Source organism: Anomaloglossus baeobatrachus, chromosome 7, assembly GCF_048569485.1.
Source record: "Anomaloglossus baeobatrachus isolate aAnoBae1 chromosome 7, aAnoBae1.hap1, whole genome shotgun sequence".
Classification (NCBI taxonomy): domain Eukaryota; kingdom Metazoa; phylum Chordata; class Amphibia; order Anura; family Aromobatidae; genus Anomaloglossus; species Anomaloglossus baeobatrachus.
Window position 1 is genome coordinate 13,482,413 of NC_134359.1, and position 11,837 is coordinate 13,494,249.

An 11,837-nucleotide genomic window follows, 5' to 3' on the forward strand; every position below is an offset into this window, starting at 1 on the left:
GGGCCGCAGTCCGGCTGAATTGAATGGGGCCGCAGTCCGGCTGAATTGAATGGGGCCGCAGTCCGGCTGAATTGAATGGGGCCGCAGTCCGGCTGAATTGAATCGGGCCGCACTGTCCGGCTGGGATGAATGGGGCCGCAGTCCGGCTGAATTGAATGGGGCCGCACTGTCCGGCTGGGGTGAATGGGGCCGCAGTCCGGCTGAATTGAATGGGGCCGCACTGTCCGGCTGGGGTGAATGGGGCCGCAGTCCGTCTGGGGTGAATGGGGCCGCAATCCGGCTGGGGTGAATGGGGCCTTAGTCCGGCTGGGGTGAATGGGGCCGCAGTCCGGCTCGGGTGAATGGGGCCGCACAGTCCGGCTGGGGTGAATGGGGCCGCAGCCCGGCTGGGGTGAATGGGGCCGCAGTCCGGCTGAATTGAATGGGGCCAAGTCCGGCTGAATTGAATGGGGCCGCAGTCCGGCTGAATTGAATGGGGCCGCACTGTCCGGCTGGGGTGAATGGGGCCGCAGTCCGGCTGGGGTGAATGGGGCCGCAGTCCGGCTGGGGTGAATGGGGCCGCAGTCCGGCTGGGGTGAATGGGGCCGCACAGTCCGGCTGGGGTGAATGGGGCCGCACAGTCCGGCTGGGGTGAATGGGGCCGCACAGTCCGGCTGGGGTGAATGGGGCCGCACAGTCCGGCTGGGGTGAATGGGGCCGCACAGTCCGGCTGGGGTGAATGGGGCCGCACAGTCCGGCTGGGGTGAATGGGGCCGCACAGTCCGGCTGGGGTGAATGGGGCCGCACAGTCCGGCTGGGGTGAATGGGGCCGCACAGTCCGGCTGGGGTGAATGGGGCCGCACAGTCCGGCTGGGGTGAATGGGGCCGCACAGTCCGGCTGGGGTGAATGGGGCCGCACAGTCCGGCTGGGGTGAATGGGGCCGCAGTCCTGCTGGGGTGAATGGGGCCGCTGAGGTGAATGGGGCCGCGCAGCCCGGCTGGGGTGAATGGGGCCGTAGTCCGGCTGGGGTGAATGGGGCCGCGGTCCGGCTGGGGTGAATGGGGCCGCAGTTCGGCTGAATTGAATGGGGCCGCAGTCCGGCTGAATTGAATGGGGCCGCAGTCTGGCTGGGGTGAATAGGGCCGCAGTCCGGCTGAATTGAATGGGGCCGCAGTCCGGCTGAATTGAATGGGGCCGCACTGTCCAGCTGGGGTGAATGGGGCCGCACAGTCCGGCTGGGGTGAATGGGGCCGCACAGTCCGGCTGGGGTGAATGGGGCCGCACAGTCCGGCTGGGGTGAATGGGGCCGCACAGTCCGGCTGGGGTGAATGGGGCCGCACAGTCCGGCTGGGGTGAATGGGGCCGCACAGTCCGGCTGGGGTGAATGGGGCCGCAGTCCGGCTGGGGTGAATGGGGCCGCACAGTCCGGCTGGGGTGAATGGGGCCGCAGTCCGGCTGGGGTGAATGGGGCCGCAGTCCGGCTGGGGTGAATGGGGCCGCAGTCCGGCTGGGGTGAATGGGGCCGCAGTCCGGCTGGGGTGAATGGGGCCGCACAGTCCGGCTGGGGTGAATGGGGCCGCACAGTCCGGCTGGGGTGAATGGGGCCGCACAGTCCGGCTGGGGTGAATGGGGCCGCACAGTCCGGCTGGGGTGAATGGGGCCGCACAGTCCGGCTGGGGTGAATGGGGCCGCACAGTCCAGCTGGGGTGAATGGGGCCGCAGTCCGGCTGGGGTGAATGGGGCCGCAGTCCGGCTGGGGTGAATGGGGCCGCAGTCCGGCTGGGGTGAATGGGGCCGCAGTCCGGCTGAGGATAATGGGGCCGCTGAGGTGAAGGGGGCCGCGCAGCCCGGCTGGGGTGAATGGGGCCGCAGTCCGGCTGGGGTGAATGGGGCCGCGCAGCCCGGCTGGGGTGAATGGGGCCGCGCAGTCCAGCTGAGGTGAATGGGGCCGCTGAGGTGAATGGGGCCGCTCAGCCCGGCTGGGGTGAATGGGGCCGCAGTCCAGCTGAGGTGAATGGGGCCGCACAGTCCGGCTGGGGTGAATGGGGCCGCACAGTCCGGCTGGGGTGAATGGGGCCGCAGTCCGGCTGGGGTGAATGGGGCCGCACAGTCCGGCTGGGGTGAATGGGGCCGCACAGTCCGGCTGGGGTGAATGGGGCCGCACTGTCTGGCTGGGGTGAATGGGGCCGCACAGTCCGGCTGGGGTGAATGGGGCCGCAGTCCGGCTGGGGTGAATGGGGCCGCACAGTCCGGCTGGGGTGAATGGGGCCGCACAGTCCGGCTGGGGTGAATGGGGCCGCACAGTCCGGCTGGGGTGAATGGGGCCGCAGTCCGGCTGGGGTGAATGGGGCCGCACAGTCCGGCTGGGGTGAATGGGGCCGCAGTCCGGCTGAGGTGAATGGGGCCGCTGAGGTGAAGGGGGCCGCGCAGCCCGGCTGGGGTGAATGGGGCCGCAGTCCGGCTGGGGTGAATGGGGCCGCGCAGCCCGGCTGGGGTGAATGGGGCCGCGCAGTCCAGCTGAGGTGAATGGGGCCGCTGAGGTGAATGGGGCCGCTCAGCCCGGCTGGGGTGAATGGGGCCGCAGTCCAGCTGAGGTGAATGGGGCCGCACAGTCCGGCTGGGGTGAATGGGGCCGCACAGTCCGGCTGGGGTGAATGGGGCCGCAGTCCGGCTGGGGTGAATGGGGCCGCACAGTCCGGCTGGGGTGAATGGGGCCGCACAGTCCGGCTGGTGTGAATGGGGCCGCACAGTCCGGCTGGGGTGAATGGGGCCGCAGTCCGGCTGGGGTGAATGGGGCCGCACAGTCCGGCTGGGGTGAATGGGGCCGCACAGTCCGGCTGGGGTGAATGGGGCCGCAGTCCGGCTGGGGTGAATGGGGCCGCAGTCCGGCTGGGGTGAATGGGGCCGCAGTCCGGCTGAGGTGAATGGGGCCGCTGAGGTGAAGGGGGCCGCGCAGCCCGGCTGGGGTGAATGGGGCCGCAGTCCGGCTGGGGTGAATGGGGCCGCGCAGCCCGGCTGGGGTGAATGGGGCCGCGCAGTCCAGCTGAGGTGAATGGGGCCGCTGAGGTGAATGGGGCCGCTCAGCCCGGCTGGGGTGAATGGGGCCGCACAGTCCGGCTGAGGTGAATGGGGCCGCACAGTCCGGCTGGGGTGAATGGGGCCGCACAGTCCGGCTGGGGTGAATGGGGCCGCAGTCTGGCTGGGGTGAATGGGGCCGCACAGTCCGGCTGGGGTGAATGGGGCCGCACAGTCCGGCTGGGGTGAATGGGGCCGCAGTCCGGCTGGGGTGAATGGGGCCGCACAGTCCGGCTGGGGTGAATGGGGCCGCACAGTCCGGCTGGGGTGAATGGGGCCGCACAGTCCGGCTGGGGTGAATGGGGCCGCACAGTCCGGCTGGGGTGAATGGGGCCGCAGTCCGGCTGGGGTGAATGGGGCCGCAGTCCGGCTGGGGTGAATGGGGCCGCAGTCCGGCTGAGGTGAATGGGGCCGCTGAGGTGAAGGGGGCCGCGCAGCCCGGCTGGGGTGAATGGGGCCGCAGTCCGGTTGGGGTGAATGGGGCCGCGCAGCCCGGCTGGGGTGAATGGGGCCGCGCAGTCCAGCTGAGGTGAATGGGGCCGCTGAGGTGAATGGGGCCGCTCAGCCCGGCTGGGGTGAATGGGGCCGCAGTCCAGCTGAGGTGAATGGGGCCGCGCAGCCCGGCTGAGGTGAATGGGGCCGCAGTCCGGCTCAGGTGAATGGGGCCGCAGTCCGGCTGGGGTGAATGGGGCCGCGCAGTTTGGCTGGGGTGAATGGGGCCGCAGTCCGGCTGGGGTGAATGGGGCCGCAGTCCGGCTGGGGTGAATGGGGCCGCAGTCCAGCTGAGGTGAATGGGGCCGCAGTCCGGCTGGGGTGAATGGGGCCGCAGTCCAGCTGAGGTGAATGGGGCCGCAGTCCGGCTGGGGTGAATGGGGCCGCAGTCCGGCTGGGGTGAATGGGGCCGCACAGTCCGGCTGGGGTGAATGGGGCCGCACAGTCCGGCTGGGGTGAATGGGGCCGCAGTCCGGCTGGGGTGAATGGGGCCGCAGTCCGGCTGGGGTGAATGGGGCCGCAGTCCGGCTGAGGTGAATGGGGCCGCTGAGGTGAAGGGGGCCGCGCAGCCCGGCTGCGGTGAATGGGGCCGCAGTCCGGCTGGGGTGAATGGGGCCGCGCAGCCCGGCTGGGGTGAATGGGGCCGCGCAGTCCAGCTGAGGTGAATGGGGCCGCTGAGGTGAATGGGGCCGCTCAGCCCGGCTGGGGTGAATGGGGCCGCAGTCCAGCTGAGGTGAATGGGGCCGCGCAGCCCGGCTGAGGTGAATGGGGCCGCAGTCCGGCTCAGGTGAATGGGGCCGCAGTCCGGCTGGGGTGAATGGGGCCGCAGTCCGGCTGGGGTGAATGGGGCCGCAGTCCGGCTGGGGTGAATGGGGCCGCAGTCCAGCTGAGGTGAATGGGGCATCAGTCCAGCTGAGGTGAATGGGGCATCAGTCCGGCTGGGGTGAATGGGGCCGCAGTCCGGCTGGGGTGAATGGGGCCGCATTGCCACATCTCACACAATCTGAAGATAGAAACAGCGCTGTTTTAAGACTGTCCTGTCTTCCTAATTCTGGACAACTCCTTATATTTTCTAGATGTAAACAAGGATGTTCTTACTCACAGCAAGCAGAGATCTTGAAAATGCAAAACTGTTCATTATACAATAAGTTTCATTCCTTTTTTATTTTAATTTTTCTTTTACATAAAACCGGAAAAGCCCTTTAAGGTAAGAGACGGATAAATTCGGGTTGCTTTGGGGAAATTGGGATCGTTAAGCCTCTTCACAAACATTTTGGAACAAGATCACAGACCAATAAACATAATTCTGGGCCCCAGACAAGACTGGGGGGGGGGGGGGGCTGCAACTACTGCGCTCTGCCAAAAAATGTAAGAAAATGTGTAAGATTCACTGGCCACGCGCCTAACTCAGTGCATGTCATTATGTGTCACTCTCCGGCATCATATGTTCTGTGACACCGTGCTGACGACCTCTGCTTTTTCTGCATTTTTTGGGAGCTTCCCATAGAAACCTATGGCTATGCCCCCACATAGCATTATTGTCTCCCTTTTCTTTTTTTTTGGGGGGGGAATCTTCTGCAATTAACTGTCCAAGCAAACAGTATTGACCTTCAATGAACTTTATAGTAATGGAGAATCCCTTTAAGAGTCACATCTATTGTAAACAGTATTTTTAAAAAATGTAAAGTTGGGGGGTCACCAAATTACTGGACACTGGGAGAGTAACAAGGAATATCACCTAAGTCACCAAATTAAAGGTGATATCTACACAAATAATCATTGTAGGTAGAAAGGTTCGGCAACTTTCTGATATACTTTTGTGTTTCAGCATTTTCTAGAGTTAACCCTTGCAGTCACTGAATGGAAACGTCTATGTTGGCATTTAGAGATGTATCTGGTTTCATGGCCGCAGGTTATCCTCACAGCAGAGGATCGAGCTCGTTTCACTTTCTGCCCATTTTCGCTCTATATTTGTTTTGTAAGTGTGGACTCCAGGCTGAAGGTTTTGCCAGTATAATCCATTGTGATAGAGCCAGCAGCTGTGTGAGCGAGGCCGTCATTTCATCTATTCACACACTGCAGGAAAAGTCGAGATATTGAAAAATATATGGAATTGTAATGTAAATTATAATCGAAGTATGAAGCCATAGTAAAGCAGACAGCTGGGGGCTGGTATTATCAGCGTGGGAAGGTCCATGGCTATTTGTCCCTTCCCAGGCTAAAAATAGCAGCCCGCAGCCACCCCAGAAGTGGTGCTTCAATTGGATGCTCCAATTGTGGCGCTTTGCCCGCCTCTTCCCGATTGCCCTGGTGCGGTGGCAATCAGGGTAATACTATTGGGATTGATGTCAGCTGTGAATTGACAGCTGACATCAATACCAGGGGTTAGTAATGGAAAGGCGTCTATCAGACACCCCCATTACTAGCCCAGTAATCAAAAAAAAAGACACACACACACACACACACACACAAATAATGTATTTCAATTAACACTACATTTACCATTCTATATAAAAATAAAACCCATGCAGCTTTGCCATAGTCCATCAAATCCGTCATAGTCCAAAAAAGGATATCTGAAAAAACCCCACAAACATTCAAACTCAGAGAAATAAAACAAGACACTTATCCTCGTTCACCACTTTAATCAAAAGGAAGAAAAAAAAATATTTCCAGCTGATCTGATGTAGTCCAGAGCGAATCCGAAAAAAAAAGTCTATGGAGCATTGTTCTGACACTCCATAGACTTTGGCTTACTGGAAATTTTGAGTCATGGTGCGGGAGACCCCGCGCCTCTGAACAGTGGTGACATCAGTAACATAACCGCTGTTCAGGGTCGCAGGATCACCACGTCACTCCAGCTCATGCTGTGCAAGACTCGGCGACTCTAATGAGCGGTGACATCAATAACGGTACCGCTCATCTGAGTCGCCAAGTCTCGCAGCGCAACGTGACCTACTGATCATGAACAGTGGTAACGTTACTGATGTCACCGCTGTTCACAGGCGCCGTGTTTCTCGCAGCGTGACCTGGAATTTCCTGTAAGCAAAGTCTATGAAGTTTCAGAACGAGGCTCCAGAGACTTTGTTCGTCGGATTCGCTCTGGACTACGTCAGATCAGCTGGGAATTTTTTCCTTTGAATAAAGTGGTGTACGAGGACTTTATGTGTCTTGTTTTATTTCTCTGAGTTTCTGGGTTTAGGACTTCGGCGGATCCCCTGGACTACAGTGGAGCTGCATGGGGTTTTTACAATGGTAAACAAAGGAAAGATTTGGGGAGTGTTTATTGAAATAAATTATTTTTTTTGCGTGTGTCTTTTTATTTTTTGATTACTGGATTAGTTATGGGGGTGTGTGATAGATGCCTCTCCATTACTAACCCCTGGAATTGAAGCCAGCTAACATTACACAGCTGACATCAACCCCACAAGTATTACCCCGATTGCCACCGCACCAGGGCAATCAGGAAGAGCCGGGTAAAGTGCCAGAATTGAAGCATCTAATGTGATGTCACAATTTTGGGGTGGCTGCAGGCTGCTATTTTTACACTGGGAAGGGCCAAATAACCATGGACCTTCCCAGCCTGTTAATACCAGACCCCAGCTGTCTGCTTTACCTTTTCTGGATCAAAAATAGGGGGAGATCCCATGCCGTTTCTTTCTATCTTTGATTTTACAGCTATTACCAAATAAATAAATCAATCTATTTATCCATCTATCTAACTTTGCACTTTTCAACACATAAAAAGACATTCCTTTCCGTGTCATGTGTTTTTTTTCCTGGTACGTGACACATGGATGGCACACACGCCCAGCACACTGATGACACGTACGTACACAAGGATTGCGCACAGATGGTACACAAGCACATACGGACGGCACGCGGATAACCATGCAAACTAGAATGTTTCATTCACTGACTGCAAGCAGAGAATAAAGAAATAATGCAAATAGCAGATTAGAAAGTTATGCAATAAGCCTCATTTATATGCAACAGAAAAAGGAAAAGCAAAAATAAAAATGCACCCTTCCTGGGAACAGAGGGCACAGACTGACTTCTAAGGAAAAAATGGTGGAATGACTCTTTTCCGTTGCTGTACTGGTGGAGACTGGGATTCATAAGCTGCCCATGGGGGAAGTGGAGGGAAACAACTGTAACTCAGCGCCCATTGTACAGGACACCTGTTACAAGACCAATAAAGTCTATAACAATGAAGGGTAAACGAGCTTCATCCAAAGTGATAGTTCCCACCGGACCCGATGTCTTGCTACACACAGCCAAAGTGATAGCCCCCAACCGGACCCGATGCCTTACTACACACAGCCAAAAGGGTAGACCCCAACCGGACCCGATGCCTTACTACACACAGCCAAAGTGATAGCCCCCAACCGGACCCAGTGCCTTACTACACACAGCCAAAGAGATAGCCCCCAACCGGACCCAGTGCCTTAGTACACACAGCCAAAAGAGTAGACCCTAACCGGACCCGATGCCTTACTACACACAGCCAAAGTGATAGTCCCCAACCGGACCCAGTGCCTTACTACACACAGCCAAAGAGATAGCCCCCAACCGGACCCAGTGCCTTAGTACACACAGCCAAAAGGGTAGTCCCCAACCGGACCCGATGCCTTTCTACACACTGCCAAAGTGATAGTCCCCAACCGGACCCAGTGCCTTACTACACACAGCCAAAGTGATAGTCCCCAACCGGACCCAGTGCCTTACTACACACAGCCAAAAGGGTAGTCCCCAACTGGACCCGATGCCTTACTACACACTGCCAAAGTGATAGTCCCCAACCGGACCCAGTGCCTTACTACACACTGCCAAAAGGGTAGTCCCCAACCGTACCCAGTGCCTTACTACACACAGCCAAAAGGGTAGTCCCCAACTGGACCCGATGCCTTACTACACACTGCCAAAGTGATAGTCCCCAACCGGACCCAGTGCCTTACTACACACTGCCAAAAGGGTAGTCCCCAACCGGACCCGATGCCTTACTACAACACAGCCAAAGTGATAGTCCCCTCCCGGACCGAGTGCCTTACTACAACACAGCATGGAACACAAGGTAACACTGCAAATTAAGAGAACACCCAAAGGTCTATACCACCTTAGTGCCAGTTTTTTCATTGCCCATCGGGCCCATAACCTTCTACATATTAAGCCAAACTCAAAGAAATGCAAAGTAATAATTCATTACAGGTGATAAAAAGTTTTCTCCATCAAAATAAACCAAAATCATGGTTATCAAGGTCTTCTGCTCGGTAGTAAAAGCTGAAGGCCACCATTGCAATGCCCAGAGGGGCTGACACAGCTTTTACTCATTACAACCTCTCCTGTCTTCCTCCTAATACCACATTTTGGAGCCATGATAACAGCCACAAGTTGGGTTTTTAGGGCCACACATCAGATTTTGAGTCGCCCACACATTCAAGGCTTACCTGTTCAGGTCCTTGGAAGCAAATCCTGCAGAGAGGGGTCCTCATCCCACTGTCCAGGCTGCCCAGAGAAAACCTATCCTCAGCTTTTCCTTTGCAGAACTCATCTGAAGAGTTGCTACTGACCATGGACATGGGTTGGTGCTGGAGTCCAGGCGCTGTAGCTGGATAACACCAGTCCTCCTCTGGAGTAGTCGTCCCACCAGCTGGAACCCTCCACGCTCGTCCCAGTGCTGTCAATGTGTTATTGTTGGCTGCCAAGACCCCTCCGGCGCCCACCTCACATTCTGAGCTGTTCATGGGCAAACTAGGCGTCTGCGGAGGGCGCCGGAGTAATAAGACCTTCAAGTCATTGAAAAGCATGCGGCATCGGCACTTGAGGAGACCCTGATGGCGCAACATTTGTCTTGGACCCAATAATCCACAGCACCATAAAAGCAGGACGGTTCTCAAGAACATGTGCAGGCTTTACACTCCAAGATACAAGGGTGAAAAGTGCCAGACCCACGTCTGGGGCCAGAAGGGTGCTCGGATAACACCTCGATGGGTTGTGCTCACTGTATATACTAAGGTCCCCCTCCTAAAAACCCATTGTAAAACTCCAAATGTATAGAAAGGGTAAGTCAGCCTGACAAAGAGGGGGCATCGGTAGAAAAAACCCAACACCTTAAACTATGGGGGTCAATGCAAAAAAGGGTCCTCACTTCTTAAAAGGAGAATTGTAAAAAGTGCACAATAAAAATCATCAATTATCAAAAGCAAATTCATCAACTTTCACATTAAACTCAAACCAGGAATAAGAAGTTTCCCGAATTGTCCTGAATTTTGCTTTAAAACAATTAGGGGTAAATTGCTTAACATCTTATGGACTGGAGGACGACATCTGATCGCAACACCCTAGAAAAAGAGCCCGAAACTTCCCAGAAATCCAAGAAGGGGAAGAAAACCTAATCTAAGCCCTAATCTGCCCCATCCATTCATCACAGCAAGCTCACCGGGACCCCAAAAACAAAGGGGAGCAACAGTCATACTGCATAGACCATGTCTCTACCCCACCTCGATGCCAGGGAACAGGATGCCCCCATAGAGCTCAGGATCATCCCTGCTGACTGTGCTGGCTTGTGAGGGCATGGCAGGCAACCATGTCCAGAGCAGTCCCCGAATGCAATAATGCCAGCGCTGCCCAGGGTGCCAGCCTCTGCCCACCACTGCTGCTCCAGATCACGGGGATGAGGATGATGATGATGATGTGTAATGTGCTGTTGCTACCTCCCTGGGATTGAAGAGGAAGAATTCTTGTGGAAGGGCTGAGTCCTGTGTCTCCACAATAGGATGATGGGAGTGTGCTCCGGGGTGGCTGGGATCGGTGCTACTCCTGCAGGAGGCTCGGGTGCAGGGTGCAGGAGCCGGGTGCAGGGTGCAGGAGGCTCGGGTGCAGGGTGCAGGAGCCGGGTGCGGGGCTGTGCATTGGGCACGGGGCTGCCACTTACTGCTGCTGCAGTTTCAGCACTATGTTCTGTGGACAGCTCCCTCCCTGTCTGCAACGTCACCCGCTGGGGGCAATGACGCCAGAATGGAGAGGAGGAGGAGGGGCAGGGGCTGAGGAGGAGGATCAGGGACGTGGGAAGAGGAGCAAATTCTAGGAATTTAGGAAAGAGGTGCAAGGTCTGGGGAAGGAGGTGCAAGGTCTAGAAAAGAGGTGCAGGGTCTGGGGAAGGAGGTGCAGGGTCTGGGGAAGGAGGTGCAGGGTCTGGGGAAGGAGGTGCAGGGTCTGGGGAAGGAAGTGCAGGGTCTGGGGAAGGAGGTGCAGGGTCTGGGGAAGGAGGTGCAAGGTCTAGAAAAGAGGTGCAGGGTCTGGGGAAGGAGGTGCAGGGTCTGGGGAAGGAGGTGCAGGGTCTGGGGAAGGAGGTGCAGGGTCTGGGGAAGGAAGTGCAGGGTCTGGGGAAGGAAGTGCAGGGTCTGGGGAAGGAAGTGCAGGGTCTGGGGAAGGAGGTGCAGGGTCTGGGGAAGGAGGTGCAGGGTCTGGGGAAGGAGGTGCAGGGTCTGGGGAAGGAGGTGCAGGGTCTAGGGAAGGAAGTGCAGGGTCTGGGGAAGGAGGTGCAGGGTGTGGGGAAGGAGGTGCAGGGTGTGGGGAAGGAGGTGCAGGGTGTGGGGAAGGAGGTGCATGGTGTGGGGAAGGAGGTGCATGGTGTGGGGAAGGAGGTGCAGGGTCTGGGGAAGGAGGTGCAGGGTTTGGGAAGGAGGTGCAGGGTTTGGGGAAGAGGTGCAGGGTTTGGGAAGGAGGTGCAGGGTTTGGGAAGGAGGTGCAGGGTTTGGGAAGGAGGTGCAGGGTTTGGGGAGGAGGTGCAGGGTTTGGGGAGGAGGTGCAGGGTTTGGGGCAGAGGTGCAGGGTTTGGGGAAGAGGTGCAGGATCTAGGGCAGAGGGGTAGGGTCTGGGGAGGGAAGGGAAAGGTTCGGGACAGGTGGGCAAGGTCTGAGGAAAGATGGGCAAGGTCTGGGGAAGGAAGGGCCGGGAGTGAGGAGAGAAAAGAAACGCCTGAGATAGGAGGTGCAAGGCCTGGGCAGAAAGTGCAGAGTTTGGAGAAGGAGGGATAATATAGCTACTATAATACTGCCCCTATGTACAAGAATATAACTGCTATAATACTGCTCCCTATGTACAAGAATATAACTACTATAATACTGACCCCTATGTACAAGAATATATCTACTATAATACTGCTCCTATGTACAAGAATATAACTACTATAATACTGCCACTATGTACAAGAATATAACTACTATAATACTGCCCCCTATGTGCAAGAATATAACTCCTATAATACTGCTCCCTATGTACAAGAATT

The 11,837-nt window shown here is 56.9% G+C and overlaps 1 protein-coding gene across 1 annotated transcript in view; it reads right to left on the minus strand.

The window, feature by feature from the left end:
- The window catches only part of MARCHF4 (membrane associated ring-CH-type finger 4), a 147,904-nt gene extending 137,353 nt beyond the window's left edge, over positions 1–10,551 (minus strand). The window contains exon 1 of the mRNA XM_075317042.1: positions 8,995–10,551. Coding sequence (XP_075173157.1) covers positions 8,995–9,450 — 456 coding nt within the window. The 5' untranslated portion in view covers positions 9,451–10,551. The remainder of the gene's footprint in view (positions 1–8,994) is intronic.
- Between the last annotated feature and the right edge of the window lie 1,286 nt (positions 10,552–11,837).